The sequence below is a fragment of the Xenopus tropicalis genome, chromosome 5, assembly GCF_000004195.4.
Source record: "Xenopus tropicalis strain Nigerian chromosome 5, UCB_Xtro_10.0, whole genome shotgun sequence".
Lineage (NCBI taxonomy): Eukaryota > Metazoa > Chordata > Amphibia > Anura > Pipidae > Xenopus > Xenopus tropicalis.
This window is the reverse complement of record NC_030681.2, coordinates 93,357,820-93,378,862: the sequence shown is the minus strand read 5'-3', so window position 1 is coordinate 93,378,862 and position 21,043 is coordinate 93,357,820. Positions and strand designations below refer to the sequence as shown.

Here is a 21,043-nt window from a genome sequence, read left to right as displayed (position 1 = left end):
ACCATTAATATCTTCTATATAGGCTATTATAAATTTTGTACAGGTTATCCCCTGCTTAGCATTGTCCCATATGCAAACCCAGTCTCCTAATGGTAGTTCCTGTTCTAGGATGGTCTCCCATTTTTGAATATATGAAAGTTTCTAAATTGATGTACAGTAAGAGGGAAGTTGTTAATTATTTTGTAAACTTTTGAGATCAGACCATTTTGGGGTAAGACCTGGAGAGTGAATGCTTCAAATTACATGAGGGGCTATTCCTTAAGTCTTTTGAATAATGGGTCTAAAAAGTGCGTATCTGAAAATACATATACAAGGGAAGTTGAGAGCTTGTGGTCCTGGCATTTGCCTGCTCAAGTGTAAGGGTCATTTTTGAGGTTGGGTCTATCATATTGTAGACCTTGAATAAAGAAGTTTGTTCACCTGGTTGGCTTAGTGGGGTAAGAGGGGGTTGCCTAGTTTTGCTGTCACTGGAGAATGAGGTAAGGCCAATTTGTAATTGACAGTCATCTTTCTACAGATATCAATAGTGAGTGTAGTAGTTTTGGATAAGACGTCATGTGATTAAGACCAAATCCAAGCATTTGGATTATATAGAGCAAATTGTATGTATCTGCTTCATAATATTTTTGGACTGATAGGACCCCTAAACCTCCTTGGGAGATAAAGGCGATTAGGACTTTTTTTATTAATTCCGTGTTTCTTATTTCCCCAAACAAAAGCATATATATCTGTCTGTATATCTCTAAAAAAATGTATGGGGATTGGTATAGCATACGTCTCTAAGTGGTACAAGAACTATGGTAGAACGTTCATTTTAACTGCCACAGTCCTCCCAAACCACGATATAGAGTGAGATTCCCACTTGGTAAGTTTGGCTTTTACTTTTTAAGCTAATGGGCCGCAGTCCTCCCAAACCACAATATGGAGTTAGCTCCCCACTTGATGAGTTTGACTTTTACTTTAACTTTGAGGTAATGGGACAAAGTTTTAGGCATAAAGCTCTTCATAGCGCACGGTAATTTTAGCGCCTAAATAGGTAATAGAATCTGATTTCCAATTATATTTATAACTATATTGCAAAACAGCTAATTTATGGTTTGTTATGAAAATTGGTAAGGCTTTTGTTTTGTTCATATAGGTCTAACAGATCATGTAGCTGAGGTAGGGAGATTTGAGGTGCAGTGAGTGTTAATATAACATTTTCTGCATATAGTGCAATTTTATATTGGGTTGTTCTCTGCCAGGGGTTCTATGCTATTTAGCTGCTGGAAGGCTATTTGGGAAACTATTCATAAAACTATGAAACATTTTTTACTGAGCATGATAAAATCAAAGATTTTGACCAACTGTAACATTTCATAAAGACAAAATAAACAATAGATCACCAGAAGAAGTGCACAATGTTCCATGTGGGACATAAAATACAAAAACACTCAAGCTGAATGCTGCCTTGCCATTTAAGAGCCTTCATAGAACCCAACTATTTCAGTTGCTTCACTAATTAAATATTTCAAATGCTTCACTGCTAATCTGAAAATAGAATGAAATACTTCTGATATAGCCCAAATTCAATGCAATGTATTTAACTGTATTGACAGACAATGGAATCAGGAACTAAAGGGAAGAGCAGATAACAATATAATGTGACTGCAAAACTACAAAAGCTTTGAGAGGTTATAAACATGGCTGGATAACTTGTGTAAAACGCTATATTGTATTCTATTAGAGAGACAGACCAGCTATTTGTAAAGCTCAATTTAAAGCCTTGCTTTATAAAAATATAAAAATGTACTTAAAACTGCAAATAGGTTTTATAGAAACAGGGTGCAGAGAAAAGCTTAAGAAAAGGTAAAAATCTTGGGTCATTTCAACAGTTTTACAAAAAGTTGCTTAACAGAATTAAAGTAGGCATCTAAATTATTTAAATTGCAAGCAAATAAGGAGAAATGTACTAAATCATCAAAAATCATACAATGATGAGCTTTTCTTGAAAAAATAAGTAATACCTTTTTATTTGCTTTTCTCCAGACACCAGTGACCCCATGTTGCACTTGTTTCCTTATTTCCACCACTTCTGACAACTCTATATCCTCTGCATGTGGTGTTGTTCATTAGCTATTTTATCCTGTAGATTTTTCCTTGCGTTGTGATAAACCTAATTCTTTGTGCCCATGTAGCCACCCCTTAAAGGCTAAGTTTGCTAGCAGCCACTAAGATTCTTGTATTTACTCCATTGAATGATATATGTGCCATATTCACATGAATCTTAATGTCAGTGTAGGGCTAATACACCACTATATACACAACAGGCATGTAAATAAAAATATATATCCATACATATATGGATATTTGGCTTGATAGGAAACGGAATGGTACAGATACTGGAGAAGAAATCATGACCCCCTTTTCTCAAAGTAATGCATGTTATGTAAACCCCATTTTTCTAATGTTTTATTTAATTTTATAACCCCCATAACTGTATTAACCAAAATATTTGAAATATTTTAAAGGGTGACCCAGGTATACCGGGTGATCAAGGTCCACAAGGAGAAAGAGGAAAACCGGGGCCATCTGGCTATAAGGGAGATATGGGAACTGTGGGACCACAAGGACCTCCTGGAGACAGAGGATACCAGGGACATCCAGGAAAGGATGGGCAACCTGGACCACCTGGTCGACCGGGAATTTCAGTAAGATAGCTACCATTTCCTTTGTGTATTTTTGTCTTAAAAGAAATAATGTATCTATTTAGAAATATTCTTAGTTTATTAAAACCTGCCATATCCTCTTATACATCTTATGTAGTTTTAGTACAACTTTTTTAGCCCACCTCTATATCTTACCCAAGATGAAGCAATGCTTGAATGCTTAATAACATTTCAGTCTACAGTGGTACTGTACATATAAAATTCCCTCATAACAAAATTTATTAAAGGGGCAGCATATCCCCTTGTGCATGATGTCAATCAATAAGGCTTGTGCTAAACATACTCTGGCTATTTGTATCATGAAAAAGCTGTTTTTTGTTTTCTAGAGCTAGACTGGGCTAACAGGGAAACTGAACCTACTTCATGTTTGGTCCATGCAACCTCCTCCCTCCCCTTTTGTTGCAACTGTTTTGTTAGAAGAACCGGAATGCAGTAGGATTATCTGCGCAATGGTGATCTAATTATCTACCTCACAAGAACCAAACATGGAGTAGTTTTAATATCCCTGATTGCCCTGTTTAAGTCAAGAACTAACAAAAAGCCCTCCAAGCCCTTCGTTGAACTCATATTCTGCCCCTTTAACCTGGCTGAGTTTCTTAAGATACAATTATAGAGGTAACTTGGTAATGAATTGATTTTTATGAATAGACAAGATTAAATAAATATACTTTTTATAAGTTTAACATGCTGGGTTTACAGTCAATGATTTCTATATTGAAAAAGCAATTGAATATTTTTAGTATACACAAGACTTGATAGATTTTACAAGGCCCAAATACCCTTACTGGTATTTGTGTGGAGTGGTGTCACTTCCTGCACAAAGTGTTAATTACAGCATTAGTGTACAATTCATTTGTAATTGACATACAAACAAAATGAAATGTTGAGTTGATAAGCTGGCTCTGTAACAGAAGAAGAACATAAACATTAGAGACTCTAAAGTATATTTTATAATAGTATAATTTGTGTATGTAATTTATAAATGGAGAAATGCATTTTGGGTGTTAATGCCTTTGTACATACCCAATTTCTTTCACAGATTATAGAGTGTCCTTCAACAAGGCCCTGTATCCCCATTATTAATGTTTCAATCTGTGTATTTATTTTAAAAATTTACAAAATAATTGCCATCTGAATGGAACAATGCCAAAAACAGTGCGATTTTTATAGAATGAGTGTTCCAGTTTAACACATTTTCAAGCTCAGCGAAATCCATTATGTTCTTAAACATACTACCCATCCTTAGTACCCATTATTGTAGTCTCCTTTCTGACTTAGTATTTTTTATTCTATTTAAACTGATTGTTCAAAGTTGTTCAATGGCCTCCAGCTATAAAATCTATTCCTCACTTATTCTGCTTGACTAGTCTGTGGCCTTTGATAGTAGAGATCAGTTTTCTTCAATTCCAGACCTTAACTATCCCTAATGGGACAGCTCTTTAACCATTTCACTTCAAAGTATAATTACTGCCTTAAAGGCAGCCATCATTTTTAGAATTTCATTTTGTATGAAGTAAACCATAGCTGGTGTTTCTGTGGCTTTCCTTAAACTTGCAAGATTTCATTCTGCTGTTTTCTCATACCATAAACCTAATATTTATCTTTTTAAGCTCTGGTTTTATTTTTTTCAGTTATAAAAAAGAAATATACATTTTTTTCCTTATTATATTTTTTACACATCATCTGCTTGGATCTAAAAGAATGCAAGCATTCATGCAAAAGGAAAATTATACTGTTTCTTAGAATTTTCAAATGAATGGTTAATGTGTATTCATAGATTCCGAAGCATTTAGGACAACAGATATTTAAAAGATTTTCTTTCCAAGTTTTATATAAAAGTTTGCTTGACTGGCAGGTACAAACAATTTCTGAAAGTATCTACAGTGTAAACTAAGATAACTGACAGGGAAAATATACCCTCTTCTACCCATTCAGAAACATCTTATTTATAGAATAAAGTAAAGGAAAATATAGATATCTCTAAAGCATAAAACAGTGGTGCTTCTAAATGGTACAGCATGACATGCAGTGCGGGTATAGAATCTTTTGTCCAGAATATGTGGGGTCTGGGGTTTTCTGGATATCTGATCTTTCCCTAATGTGGAGCACCATGCTTTTACAAATAAAACAATAGGAGTCATCTAAACCTATTTATAATCATATTAGTAGATGCGAAGCGAAACAGTAAAAAATAAAGAACCATTGATTATTTAACAGCACCCCATGGGAACTGGTACTCCCATATTTAGGAGCTTTCTGAATAATAGGTTTCTGGATAATGAATTCACTACCTATACCAGATAGATAACAAGAAAAACAAAGAAAGATAACATCACTAAATGTAGACTGCTCACTGGTAATGGCCTGACAACCGCAGAGTATATTATGAAATATTACTATATAATCTCATTTCCAAGGGTAAACTAAAATCTGCATATATGCAGTCTGTGTATAAGATGCCATTCTTAAAGTTCCCACTCATTTTTCTTCTTCCCTATTCAGTATTTATCAGCACCAACACATTCCTGTTGAAGCAGTAATGAGTACTGTATGGACTCCTTTGCCAGTTTCCATTGATATTGGAAATGCCTATTATTAATGAGCAATTAAATTCTGAGCAAGGTTCCCTGTCTTCCAATATAAAATATTAGCATTCAGTAATATAGACAGGGTAACATAGTAACATAGTAAGTGTCCATTAGTCATGAGTGAATGACGTGCACGGCAAAAAAAGTACGCACGCAACTAATTTTTTTTTATGTCGAATTATTTCGTCCATCACTAATGTCCATCAAGTTCAACCTTAATGCCCATATATATCCTGCCTAACTGCTAGTTGATCCAGAGGAAGGCAAAAAAAAACTATCTTAAGCCTCTCTCATTTGTCACAAAGGGGGAAAAATTCCTTCCTGACTCCAAGATGGCAATCAGACCAGTCCCTGGATCAAATTGTCCCCTCCTTTCTATTGCCTCTGTCCCTCCAAAACAAGGTATAGCCTTGAAATGAAGTGAAGTTAAAAAAGTGGTTGAAAATGTATGATTGAAATTAAAAACATTGGAATAGAATATTTCTGTTGAAACTGATGTTCTGCAAATAAATCTAACAGACCAATTTAACTTTAAAGCAAAAGGCATTTGGCTGGAAAGAAAAGTGGGATGGGCAATTTAATATGTGTGATGGTTTAGGAATGGGACTGCACAGTCCATGTAATGTTTCGGTCAATCAGATAAATGCAATTTCCTATTTAGATGTGGGAAAAATTTACTAGTGATCAGTAGAAAGTAAAAAGAGAACTGTTACGATTCATAGCAGTGGAACCATATTGGTTCACTGACTGGTTCATTGGAAATGCCTATGCTGCCATTTTGGCAGATGCCCACTTATGAAGGCTATTCTGTTTAAGCAGATTACATTTTAGCCAATATAATTTGCCCATGCATGGCCAACATTGGACATATTAGGGGTACACCGAGGTTTTACTAGGGTCAGAGTGTACCAAGAGAAAAAAGCAATTTGAGGCAGATATGTGATAATGTGCTTGATGTTGGTCTCTCTGTTGATTTCATTGTAGCTTTCAATGTTTCTCTTATGTAATGATCTGTTCAGCTCCTTTTGTCCCTAGTGAGCATTTGTCATTTATTTTCTTCCTTCTCAGAAACCCTGTAACAAATGTAAATAGAAAAACGATGATAATTTGATCTAATACAATACATCCTCACAAAACTGATCTGATCAGGGGCAATCTTTGTACATTGCAGAGTAAAGTGCTTAATATTTTGATTTTTGGAACAGAGCTAAAATTAAGCATTCAACCAAGAGACAATACAGCAGAAATGCATTTACGATTTTCCTTGTGGCTTTCCAAAGTAATTACTAAAAAACCAAGATATCTTCTGTGTAACCCTTGGCTATCAGAGGTCTGGCTTTAAAGCAATCATCAGCAGTGATCAATGCTGACAATACAGAGAAAGCTGTTTATGTTGTGCTGCTGTTTCATGCACTCTTTTTCCATTCAGCCTATACAGTTTTCTTTACCTGCTATCAATTGTTTCTATGACAACTTTTGTTGTGCATCTGCATTTGGTCTGCAGTGGCCAATTTAATGCACCAGAAGGCAGATTTCATGTAAATGACATCTTTAGAGCAAACACGCAGAATATAGAATGGTTACTTTGTTAAATGCAGCAGGAAAAGTGTTCAAGGAAACATTTGTTTCTGGAACGTGTGTTATTTTCTCAGAAAATGCAGATTCTACAGTGCACGACTAAACTCCAGGAATTTTTTATAGCTTATTTAGAAAAGGCATTACTTTAACAGTAAATGGTTCTTAATTACAAAATGTGTTCTCTTGGCTGAAAAATATATAGTATTATATCCAAGTATGTACACTTGTATGTACACTGAACGTCTGCATGGTGCTATAGATGTGAGCTTTTTATTAGTGATGAGCGAATCTGTCCCGCTTCGCCATAAAATTTGTGAAGCGCCGAAAAATTTGCGAAACGCATTTGTCGCACAATTTTTTTGTCGCCCGCGTCTTTTTTTGTTGCCCACCCTTGTTTGGCGTGACCACCCCCTTGTTTGGCGTGACCACCCCCTTGTTTGACGTGACCACGGGCAATTTGACATGCCCACGCCTTTTGTCCCACGACTGCATCCAATTTGACGTGCGACAAAAATGTTTTACATACACCGAATTTTCGTGGAACAATTTGCCAATGGCAAAATGCGGAAATTTGATGCGAATCCATGCCTGGCGAAAAAATTCGCTCATCACTACCTTTTATACCTAAACATCCTGTTTAATTTTTAACATACAGTAAATGAGGTTAGTGTTTTGTAAAGTAGTTGTACCCACCTGTATTCACATGTTTTACCTCAATGAAAAGCCACTTACAGCTAATTACAGGTTTTTTTTGCATATAGATATGATTAGCTGTATTTAGATAATATGCAATGGACAGTAGAAGGACATGTGCCAACCCACTAGCCTGGTGCTTTATACTATACAGATACTGAATAAATATCCAGGTGAAATTGGCTTAAATAGTTGACTGCATGCCTTGAGCTAGTGATTAAAAACAGATAAAACTTTGGGAATTGTGATCTTACTCTCAGGGGAAACTACTGACTACTTTCTATCAACATAGTGCCACCAAAGAAATTATCCCAGAATTCAGACTTCCATATTTTTGCCCAGTGCTTGCTCATTAGCACTACAGCGTATCATGGGGTCTCACAGAGACCACTATGGTTATGAAAACATTCTCCATGATCCCCTAGAATATATTACATGTTTTAGGCAGAGGGATTTGCATAGAACATGCCATTTATTTGTATACACTAATATGTGTTTTTTCAGCCGTTACCAAACAATCGAAATCTAATAATACCTAAACCCAATCTGTATAAGTGTTTCAAGAGGTCCTATAAATTGTCAGTTATATTTTTATACTAATGGAGTCACCTGGCCTGTTGCATGAATTCCTTAATGGATGTTCAGCCTCAACACAGTTGATGAGCCAAAGTAAAAAATGTTTCCCAACCTGAAACTGTTAGGGCAACATCAATGCAATTAGAGATGAGCGTCGAGAAAAAATGCCCATAGACTCCAATTCCTGCAAAAAAAAATGACCATTTTTATAATTTTTTTTTTTATCCTGTGGTCTGTGTGCTCCCAACTTAACTGGTATACAAATACTTAGGGGCACATTTACTAATCCACAAACGTCCGAAAAGCGCCCAAATGCGTTTTTTTCGTAATGATCGGTATTTTGCGATTTTTTTTCGTAAATTGTCGCAACTTTTTCGTAGCCGATACGACTTTTTCGTAAATTGTCGCGACTTTTTCGTAATGTTACGACTTGCGCGAATTGTCGCACCTTCTTCGTAGCCGTCGCGCCGAGTACGAAAGTTTCAGATTCATTCAAGCTCCAGTATCGTGACTTTCCTTGGGCCAGATTGGAACTGCAGAGTGCCATTGAGTCCTATGGGAGGCTTCCAAAATCATGCAAAGTCTGAAAGTTTTGCCCGCCGTTTATGAGCGCTCAATACAAAAAAGTCACGACAATATACGAGCAAAATGTAATGGCTACGAAAAAGTCGCAACAATTTGCGCAAGTCGTAACGGCGACAAAAAAATCGGAAAAAAAATATAAAAAAAGCCGCAAAATGTTCGTTTCCAATCCGAATTTTTCCCATTCGGATTCAGATTCGTGGATTAGTAAATCAGCCCCTTAGTTTATAGTCTGTGCAACCATTTAAAACAGGTGAAAGCAGTAAGTTTAAAAACTGCTGTTGCTGCTGTTGAATGACCATTTTTTTCTATTTGTTACTAACCAGTGGGGACATTTCCCTTTACATGTGTTTTTTAAGACACTCCCCCCCCCCCCTCTCTCTCTCTCTCTCTCTCTCTCTCTCTCTCTATCTATCTATATATATATATATATATTAAATAGTCCAGGAGAATGAAGGCCTATCATGACAACAATGTCTATATGCAATACAGGTATAGGACCCATTATCCAAAATGCTCGGGACCAAGGGTATTCCGGATAAGGGGTCTTTCCGTAATTTGGATCTACATACCTTAAGTCCACTAAAAAATTAATAAAACATTAATCAAAGCCAATAGGATTGTTTTGCTTCCAATAAGGATGATTTATATGTTAGTTGGGATCAATTACAAGGTTCTGTTTTATTATTACAAAGAAAAAGGAAATTAGTTTCAAAATTCTGAATTATTTGATTAAATGGGGTCTAGGGGAGACGGGCTTTCCGTAATTCGGAGCTTTCTGGATAATGGGTTTCCGGATAAGGGATCCCATACCTGTATTTATTTATTTATTTATTACAGATAAAAGACCTTCTAAACTGTTTAGTTTAGCATCTAAAATATTGCAATTTTGTGCATTCATGTAAATGACCAAAATGTCCTTTATTTCAGACTGAGAACATTTTATTTGAAGAAATGAAAAAATATATTAAACAAGAAGTTTTAAGAATATTTGAAGGTAAGACAAATCTTTGTAACCTAAATGTAACTTTCCTGGGAAGACTCACCAACTGTCCATCCTAAATCTGTTAGAGTTTCTCCATTAATCAGTGGGAATTTAAGTATTTCTGCAATTAGCATTTGTATAGCAAAGACAAAACACTAGTTTTACTGCAGCCTCTGGTCAGATATTAATATGCAGCACTCTGTTATCTGCATACAAATTAATTAACTTGCGCTTAAAATCACATTTACAGATAAACACAGTTTTAGGAACAAAATATGATTTCAGTTTAGAGATTTTAAACTAACGACACAAAGACAAAATTTGAATTAAGAACAAAAAAAAAAAGCAAATGTAGTATCAAATGTGCCTTAAAGGGGATCTAAACCCAAAATATTTTTTTTTAAAAAAAAAAATAAATAACGAAGATTGCAAAGTTTCTAGGAATAGGACATTATATGACATTTTAAAAGTTAATTTAAAAGTGATCCATCCCTTTAATCCATTGTGGTCCTTTTATATTAGAACTTTGCATAGTACTGCCAAGATATTTAAAGTAATAGAGGATTAGGTGGACACTATAATAATAACATTGTTTACTCAAGCAATGCTTAATTCCATATGAAGCAAGATTAATACCTTCTTCTGGCAACCAGCTACTGTATTGTTTCCTCAAGTCTCCTTATCTGCCAACAGAACCCAAGCTCATTGCTTTATTTGATAAATAGCTATGCCCTCCCCCCCCCCCATTAGCAAGAACTGGCTAATCTTCTGAGGCTTACACTAATCTGAGGCATCTGCTGTCCATTGTTGATTTCCCAATATAGGTAATCATGTCTATATGCATAAAAACTCCATAATTAACTGTAAGTGGATCAGTCAGCACTTTTGCTGATATTTTGCTGTGGTTGAGCTCCCTTTCATGGCTATGAAGTAACATTCAGATCTTGTGCCTCACATTTCAGGTCTGGCATTAATTTATGGCTTCATCCAGGGGTCATACAGGGGAGTGCAATCATTATACAAGAGGTTGTGCCAGTAATAATACTGAGGAGGCGTGAGAACTAACAGCGCATTATTGGAAGTCTAATGCTCAAAGTTGCATAAAAAGTTACATAAAATGCATCAACTGCAGTTTTACCAGATAAGCATGCAAGAAATGTAATAGCCAGAGTATTATGTAATGAAGATAGTCTGCAAATGGATAATAGTTTGAATAAATAATAGTTTAAAAATAAATAATATAAATATGTTAAAAAGAAAACAAGAGCAAATTATAGAGATTATGTAACTGTTCTTGTAAGAGGATCCTAAAAAAACCATTGCAGAGAAACGTCTTCCATAGGCAGCTGCACAACTATATGAAAATACTGCACTTCTGCCAGATTATGTCTTATTGACTACTTAACCGCTATCATTAAAGAGAATGTAACTGTAGTGGGAATGACTTTAAAGAGAAGTGTTCAGTTGTATAACAATACCAAAAGGAACTGATATTCTGAAATACTATAGACCTTTAAATTGGAAAATACTGAATTCATTTGAAAAATTCCACTTTTCCAACATTCATCTTTTGTAGTACAGTAATGCTGCAGGTGGTTTTCAGAGTTAGATCTTGCATTATTCTCAGTCCATTCCCATGGCGAATAACCTGTGAAACACTGTACATTTTTCTAACAAGCTCTAACAGCCAGTTCAGCACCGACTGGTAAACCATAGGGTGCCCATCTCTGACTGAGCTGTGTAAAGGTTAGGTTATTAAAATCATAGAAAAAAACTTATTTTGCATTGTGCACTAATCTAATAAAAGGTCATAAGGCTGCATACTGGCACCTCCTGTATCTGAATGAGTTATAAATCAAATCATATAACATTTTGCTCTTCACACAGCATTCATGGCCATTCATGGTTCAAAGTTATGACTGGAAGTTAGAAAAGTTACTTTGCTATTTAAGCGCACAATTCTTTAAAACCTATTTTGGATGATTGCTTTTGCTGGGTGAAATAAGATACAATTCCCAATCGAAATAAAACTTAGTAGAATATTCTGACTATCCTTATCGGTTGTTTCAGTCAATTAATCTACTTGGTCAAAAGTTCTGTGATATGAAGACATTTTTTAAAAGCTTCGAATAGCTGCTCATTTTTGCAGCCTTGGAAAACGCACTGCTCAGTGCAACTAATTGACAACTCTGGTAGCACATTAAAGAAATAACTCAATAATGCTGAGCCAAGTGCTAAACAGTTATCTCTAAAAGCATTTTAATAGCAGGTAATTACAGCTTCAGGCATTGATTTAATGAATGTTGCTCAAAACCAGTTTTGAGTAAATTAACAGAAATCAATTGCTTTCATACCTGACTGTAGTCAGCCAACGAACTAAATTTAAAAATGAGGGTCTTGTAATGTCATTCTTATCATGCACCTTTAAAGAAAATTCTTCAACTGGGTCAACGCATGGAAATATCAACCCTGGTTCAGCCTTCACTGGTTATAATTACCTGCTTGTATCTACTGTACTTTAAAAACACCAAGAATTCAAACTTAAATTTCTCACATTTATTTGTCATGCTAGATACATAAGCTTTTCTTATATATAATATATATGAAATGTGCTATAATAATTCAGTAACAAGGAAGGGTGAAGAGTAGCATCCATTTCACCTATGCCTAGATTTCTGTCCAAGAGAATAAAAATAAAACGTAACTCTTTGTTAGCTTCTGTAAAGCCTGGCATTATCATGCCAGCATCAACTGATACAGGTATGGGAACTATTATCCGGAAACACATTATCCAGAAAACTCCAAATTACAGTAAGACCATCTCACATAGACTCCATTTTAATCAAAACATTAAATATAATTTCTTTTTTCTCTGTAATCATAAAACAGTACCTTGCACTTGATCCCAGCTAAGATATAATTAGTCCTTATTCTATTGGGTTTATTTAATGTTGAATTGATTTCTAGTACACCTAGGGGCTGATTTACTAAGACACGATTTCGAATCCGAATTGGAAAAATTCCGATTGGAAACGAACATTTTGCGACTTTTTCGGTAATTTTGCGATTTTTTTCGTATTTTTTTCGTTTTTTTCGGCGTCTTTACGATTTTTGCGTAAAAACGCGAGTTTTTCGTAGCCATTACGAAAGTTGCGCAAAGTCACGATTTTTTCATAGCGTTAACACTTTTATAGGCGCAAGTTTTAACGCTACGAAAAAATCGCGACTTTGCGCAACTTTCGTAATGGCTACGAAAAACTCGCGTTTTTACGCAAAAATCGTAAAGACGCAGAAAAAATCGCAAAAGATACGAAAAAAAATCGCAAAATTACCGATCATTACGAAAAAAACCCAATCGGACGCATTCGGCCCGTTCGTGGGTTAGTAAATGTGCCCCTTAAGCTATGGAAATCCAAATACAGAAAGATCCCTTACCCAGTAAATCACAAGCTCCAAGTATTCCAGATAACAGGTCCCATACCTGTATACTTGGTCCTTATTGCCATAATTGTTATTTTTATTTTACTTGGTTAAGAGAATGAGTAAAGAAAGTGTTTTTCAAAATTTGTTATAAACTGAAAAGTGGACACAATCCTGAGTAGAGCACTTGCATGTTTAACCCTTTTACTGCCAGCCATTTTGGTCAAAGCGGAACTTGTATTGCCAGACAGTTTTTGAACATTTTGCACTGTTTCACTTTAGGGGCCTTTCCTCGGGGGGACTTTTAGTTTACCAAGGAAAACAATATATCGTTTTTTTCAGAACAACCTAAGCTTTCAAAATATGGTAGAATTTTTGTGTAATTCCAATTCTGTAACAAGATATAGGCTTCTAAATGTCTAAAAATGCAAAAAAAATCAAATTTTCCATAATATAATCACACATACTAGAAACAAAAATTATTTTATGCACGAATATACAACTGATTTGGAAAGTCCCATGTCTCCTGAACGTGCCAATACCAAATATATATAGTTTTATGGAGATTTCTCACTTGTATAGGTCAAAAACTCCCAGCAGTACACTACCAAATTCCCAAAGCACTGCTCCAAAAAAACTGCATACTTTGGATTTCAAGGCCAAAATTCCACTAACAGAAGGTTTATCCCAGAAAATTGTACATTTTTGGAAAGAACAGATTCTGGGGAATACAGAATAGGCACAACTGTCTGTCTACTCCAAACTATCAAGTCGCAATGCTTTCCTAAAGTTATTGGTTTTTATCAAAATTTGTGATTTTTTTTAAAAATCGCTTCAAAGCTTCTAGTCTATAGTATCTTATCTCCTACAGGTCATAAAGTAACCAAATAAAACACCCTAAATATGAATGCCTGGGGTCCACTGAACAGTTTGATGCCCAATATGTATAGGTTTACCTAAGTATGTGGCATGTAGGGGCCCCAATGTGAACATACCCCATATGAACTGTCATTTCTGTCATTTCAGCTTCTGCAAAATCAACACATTTACATCATTATATGTGGGATGAAGCTAGTAAAAAGTACGCTCACCCCAGAAAGTCATATATTTTTGGAAAGTACACATTCCCCCGAATCTAAAATGGGTACCCATGTCTTTCTACTCCAAAGTACCAAGCCGCACAGCTTTTCTAAAGTTAGCAATTTTGATGACATTTCCAAAAATCCCCTCAAAGCTTCCACTTTGAAGCATCTTATCTCCCACATAGCATTAGGTACCAAGATAAAACACCCTGAATTTGAACGCCAGGGGTCCACTGAACAGTTTGATGCCCAATATGTATAGGTTTACCTAAGTATGTGGCATGTAGGGGCCCCAATGTGAACATACCCCCATATGAACTGTCATTTCTGTCATTTCAGCTCCTGCAAAATCAACACATTTACATTATTATATGTGGGATAAAGCTACAAAAAAGTACGCTCACCCCAGAAAGTCATATATTTTTGGAAAGTACACATTCCCCCGAATCTAAAATGGGTACCCATGTCTTTCTACTCCAAAGTACCAAGCCGCACAGCTTTTCTAAAGTTAGCAATTTTGATGACATTTCCAAAAATCCCCTCAAAGCTTCCAATTTGAAGCATCTTATCTCCCACATAGCATTAGGTACCAAGATAAAACACCCTGAATTTGAACACCAGGGGTCCACTGAACAGTTTGATGCCCAATATGTATAGGTTTACCCAAGTATGTGGCATGTAGGGGCCCGAATGTGAACATACCCCCATATATACTGTCATTTCTGTCATTTCAGCTTCTGCAAAATCAACACATTTACATCATTATATGTGGGATAAAGCTAGTAAAAAGTATGCTCACCCCAGAAAGTCATATATTTTTGGAAAGTACACATTCCCCCGAATCTAAAATGGGTACCTATGTCTTTCTACTCCAAAGTACCAAGCCGCACAGCTTTTCTAAAGTTAGCAATTTTGATGACATTTCCAAAAATCCCCTCAAAGCTTCCACTTTGAAGCATCTTATCTCCCACATAGCATTAGGTACCAAGATAAAACACCCTGAATTTGAACGCCAGGGGTCCACTAAACAGTTTGATGCCCAATATGTATAGGTTTACCTAAGTATGTGGCATGTAGGGGCCCCAATGTGAACATACCCCCATATGAACTGTCATTTCTGTCATTTCAGCTCCTGCAAAATCAACACATTTACATTATTATATGTGGGATAAAGCTACAAAAAAGTACGCTCACCCCAGAAAGTCATATATTTTTGGAAAGTACACATTCCCCCGAATCTAAAATGGGTACCCATGTCTTTCTACTCCAAAGTACCAAGCCGCACAGCTTTTCTAAAGTTAGCAATTTTGATGACATTTCCAAAAATCCCCTCAAAGCTTCCACTTTGAAGCATCTTATCTCCCACATAGCATTAGGTACCAAGATAAAACACCCTGAATTTGAACACCAGGGGTCCACTGAACAGTTTGATGCCCAATATGTATAGGTTTACCCAAGTATGTGGCATGTAGGGGCCCGAATGTGAACATACCCCCATATATACTGTCATTTCTGTCATTTCAGCTCCTGCAAAATCAACACATTTACATCATTATATGTGAGATAAAGCTACAAAAAAGTACGCTCACCCCAGAAAGCCATATATTTTTGGAAAGTACACATTCCCCCGAATCTAAAATGGGTACCCATGTCTTTCTACTCCAAAGTACCAAGCCGCACAGCTTTTCTAAAGTTAGCAATTTTGATGACATTTCCAAAAATCCCCTCAAAGCTTCCATTTTGAAGCATCTTATCTCCCACATAGCATTAGGTACCAAGATAAAACACCCTGAATTTGAACGCCAGGGGTCCACTGAACAGTTTGATGCCCAATATGTATAGGTTTACCTAAGTATGTGGCATGTAGGGGCCCCAATGTGAACATACCCCCATATATACTGTCATTTCTGTCATTTCAGCTCCTGCAAAATCAACACATTTACATCATTATATGTGGGATAAAGCTACAAAAAAGTACGCTCACCCCAGAAAGTCATATATTTTTGGAAAGTACACATTCCCCCGAATCTAAAATGGGTACCCATGTCTTTCTACTCCAAAGTACCAAGCCGCACAGCTTTTCTAAAGTTAGCAATTTTGATGACATTTCCAAAAATCCCCTCAAAGCTTCCACTTTGCAGCATCTTATCTCCCACATAGCATTAGGTACCAAGATAAAACACCCTGAATTTGAACACCAGGGGTCCACTGAACAGTTTGATGCCCAATATGTATAGGTTTACCCAAGTATGTGGCATGTAGGGGCCCGAATGTGAACATACCCCCATATATACTGTCATTTCTGTCATTTCAGCTCCTGCAAAATCAACACATTTACATCATTATATGTGAGATAAAGCTACAAAAAAGTACGCTCACCCCAGAAAGCCATATATTTTTGGAAAGTACACATTCCCCCGAATCTAAAATGGGTACCCATGTCTTTCTACTCCAAAGTACCAAGCCGCACAGCTTTTCTAAAGTTAGCAATTTTGATGACATTTCCAAAAATCCCCTCAAAGCTTCCATTTTGAAGCATCTTATCTCCCACATAGCATTAGGTACCAAGATAAAACACCCTGAATTTGAACGCCAGGGGTCCACTGAACAGTTTGATGCCCAATATGTATAGGTTTACCTAAGTATGTGGCATGTAGGGGCCCCAATGTGAACATACCCCCATATATACTGTCATTTCTGTCATTTCAGCTCATGCAAAATCAACACATTTACATCATTATATGTGGGATAAAGCTACAAAAAAGTACGCTCACCCCAGAAAGTCATATATTTTTGGAAAGTACACATTCCCCCGAATCTAAAATGGGTACCCATGTCTTTCTACTCCAAAGTACCAAGCCGCACAGCTTTTCTAAAGTTAGCAATTTTGATGACATTTCCAAAAATCCCCTCAAAGCTTCCACTTTGCAGCATCTTATCTCCCACATAGTGTTAGGTACCAAGATAAAACACCCTAAATTTGAACGCCAGGGGTCCACTGAACAGTTTGATGCCCAATATGTATAGGTTTACCTAAGTATGTGGCATGTAGGGGCCCCAATGGGAACATACCCCCATATGATCTATCATTTCAGCTCCTGCAAAATCAACACATTTACATCCTTTATGTGGGATAATGCTACAAAAAAAGTACATTCACCCCAGAAAGCCATATATTTTTGGAAAATACACATCCCCCCGAATCTATAATGGGTAAATATTTCTTATTGCTACAAAGTACCAAGCTGTAAAGCTTTCCTAAGTTTGCAGATTTATATGACATTTTCGAAAATCGCATAAAAATGTTGCAATTTGCCGCATTTATCTCTCACAATTTCTTGATAAAGATCAGATAAAGACAAATCACCCCAAAAAGGAACACCGGAGGTCTACTGAACAGTTTGATGCCCAATATGCATAGATATACCAAAGTCTGCGGTATGTACTGAACCCAAAATGAAAATAGCGCATAAGGATTTCTCGCCTGCCAGCTCAGCTTTTGCACACAGAGCCCCCTGTCAGTGTATTATGTGCCAAAACTTCCCCTAACCATACAGTGACCCCCACAAAACCATATATTTTTGGAAAGTACACATTCTGACAAATCCAACAAGGGTAAAGAGTCCTTTCTACACCAAAGTACCAATCTGCAGAGCTTTCCTAAAGTTATTGGTTTTTATGACATTTCAGAAAATCGCCTAAAAATGTTGCAATTTGTCGCATTTATCTCACACAATTTCTTGCGTACAAAGGCAAGTCACCCCAAATAGGAACACCAGAGGCCTACTGAACAGTTTGATGCCCAATATGCATAGATATACCAAAGTCTGCAGTATGTACTGAACCCTAAATGAAAATAGCGCATAAGGATTTCTCGCCTGCCAGCTCAGCTTTTGCACACAGAGCCCCCTGTCAGTGTATTATGTGCCAAAACTTCCCCTAACTATACAGATCCCCCACAAAACCATATATTTTTGGAAAGTACACATTCTGACAAATCCAACAAGGGTAAAGAGTCCTTTCTACACCAAAGTACCAATCTGCAGAGCTTTCCTAAAGTTATTGGTTTTTATGACATTTCAGAAAATTGCCTAAAAATGTTGCAATTTGTCGTATTTATCTCACACAATTTCTTGCGTACAAAGGCAAGTCACCCCAAATAGGAACACCAGAGGCCTACTGAACAGTTTGATGCCCAATATGCATAGATATACCAAAGTCTGCAGTATGTACTGAACCCTAAATGAAAATAGCGCATAAGGATTTCTCGCCTGCCAGCTCAGCTTTTGCACACAGAGCCCCCTGTCAGTGTATTATGTGCCAAAACTTCCCCTAACTATACAGAGACCCCCACAAAACCATATATTTTTGGAAAGTACACATTCTGACAAATCCAACAAGGGTAAAGAGTCCTTTCTACACCAAAGTACCAAGCCGCAAAGCTTTCCTAAAGTTATCGGTTTTTATGAGATTTCAGAAAATCGCCTAAAAATGTTGCAATTTGCCGCATTTATCTCACACAATTTCTTGCGTACAAAGGCAAGTCACCCCAAATAGGAACACCAGAGGCCTACTGAACAGTTTGATGCCCAATATGCATAGATATACCAAAGTCTGCGGTATGTACTGAACCCTAAATGAAAATAGCGCATAAGGATTTCTCGCCTGCCAGCTCAGCTTTTGCACACAGAGCCCCGTCAGTGTATTATGTGCAGTAACCCCCCCCTAACTATACAGTGACCCCCAGAAAACCATATATTTTTGGAAAGTACACATTCTGATGAATTCAAAATAGGTAAAGTTATTTTTGTACACCAAAGTTACACCTGGCAAAGCTACGCTAAAAACAGATCAGGAACACTTATATAGGGATAAAATGTGATAAAACCACAAAAATTGTGCAAATCAGTGAAACAACAAAATAAGTTACATGACAGTGTAATTAGTGGCCAGAATATCTGATCCAATAGTTACGCTGTCAAAATAAACAGTTTTTAGGTAAAAGAAAATAAAAACAAAGTGGTAATATGAAAAAAAAAAAAAAAAAAAGCAAAACAAAAAAAAACCAAAGTGTTTGTGTATACATGTGTGTACATGTGTAAAAGTTGTGTGATAGTGTGTAAGTGTGTATATGAGTGTAAATAAGTGTATAAAAGTGTGAAAAATGAAAAAAAAAAATAAAATAAAATAAAAAAATGCTAAAATGTGTGCTGTAAGTGTGTGTAAATGTATGTAAGTGTGTATAAATGTATGTAAATGTGTGTATAAGTGTGTAAAAGTGTGTAAATGCAATAAAAAAAAAAAGTCCTTACCTGTTCCTGAAGACCGATCGCCTCCTTCGTCATTTGGGCCGGCGCTGGGGGAGAGGGAGGAAGCAGGAAGCAGCAGATGCGATGCGATCGCATCTGCTGCTTCCTGGAGGGTCCTGCGAGCGATCGGTTCGCAGGACCCTGATGACAGCCCCCCTGGCACATTGCCCAGGGGGGCTGTCATTGTTAGAAGCCCTCTGCAGCGGCGGCACGTGCCGCCGCTGCAGAGGGCAGCGCTTAAACGCCAACGACGTATGAGACACGTCGTTGGCGTTTAAGCCCTTTCACTGCCAGCACGTATGCCATACGTGCTTGGCAGTAAAAGAGTTAATAAGATATCAGGGTGCATTGTTGTGGTATCTAGCAGACCTGTGAACAATACATTTGCTTTGAATAAGCAAGTTCTTTTCAAGCATTAAATAATTACTGCAGTTGATCTATGGAAATACAAATGATATACTTTGTTAAGGAACAGCAAAGTAACGGGGTGGGAAAACTACAGAAAGATAAAAAAAATATGAAGAGAATAAATAAAGGAAGAGCTGTCTTAGGGTATAACTACCGCTACGCTTTAAGTCCTAAAATTGGTTCTCTGGAGAAACAAGCATTTTTTACATGGGTATAATTTTCATTCTTTAATATAATACATTTTGTTTTATATTTGTTATTTTGCATGTTTATTACTGTTGAGATGAATAGTTGTTATTGAATAAATGTATATTTTGATTGAACTTTTTGTTTTATAAATTTATTTATAACAAATCCCTATAAACAGGAATTCCTATGTATATGAAAATAAATGCATATATTGGGCAAATATAATCTATTGCAACAGCTTGGACTGTAAAGCACCTTCTTAAATATTATGCTTATTTGTGTATTAAAGAAAAATACAATATATTAAAGAAAAATATGCTCATTTAGTTACATGATACATGTATCATGATTCCATGATTTTGTGGCTGATAGGAACCAGTCTTCCCCGCCTTCTTCACTCTTTGTGCATTGTGAAGTGGTGGGACTGCTTTCTAGAGAATCTGTGCAACCCCCTTGGTATAATAAAAATTGGAAGTCTATACCCATTTTGTTCAACTGAATAAACTTTGTTATAGCCTGCGACCTGCATCATGGAGCTTACCTTTTGTGTTTATTCCAACAGAAAGAATGGCTGAGTTGCTATCCCAACTCAAGTCACCAGCTGCCTTACTTGCTGCTCAAGGCCATGGCAAACCAGGTCCACCAGGAAATGATGGACTGCCAGGACCACCTGGAGATCCTGGGCCCCCAGGCCAACAAGGTAAAATTTATAAGTGGTCTGGTTTTAAATCCAGCTGATACAGATTTAAATGGCAACTGTATAGTGCTTTAAATCAGTGGCCATTACAGTCCTCCTTTAGATGCTGTTAAAATCAAAATAGGAAAGGTTCTAAGAAATAAGTCAGGGATCCCCAACCTTTCTTACTCAAGAGCCACAGTCAAGTGTAAAAAGACTTTGCGAGCAACACAAGCATCAGCTTACAGG

At 36.6% G+C, this 21,043-nt stretch overlaps 1 protein-coding gene across 3 annotated transcripts in view; it reads left to right on the top strand.

Moving 5' to 3' along the window:
* The window catches only part of col19a1 (collagen, type XIX, alpha 1), a 367,958-nt gene that overhangs the window by 330,859 nt on the left and 16,056 nt on the right, over positions 1-21,043 (top strand). For all 3 annotated transcript variants that reach the window (XM_031902344.1, XM_031902343.1, XM_031902345.1), the window contains 3 exons: positions 2,511-2,690; positions 9,656-9,722; positions 20,681-20,818. In XM_031902344.1, the coding sequence (XP_031758204.1) occupies positions 2,511-2,690; positions 9,656-9,722; positions 20,681-20,818 (385 nt within the window). The remainder of the gene's footprint in view (positions 1-2,510; positions 2,691-9,655; positions 9,723-20,680; positions 20,819-21,043) is intronic.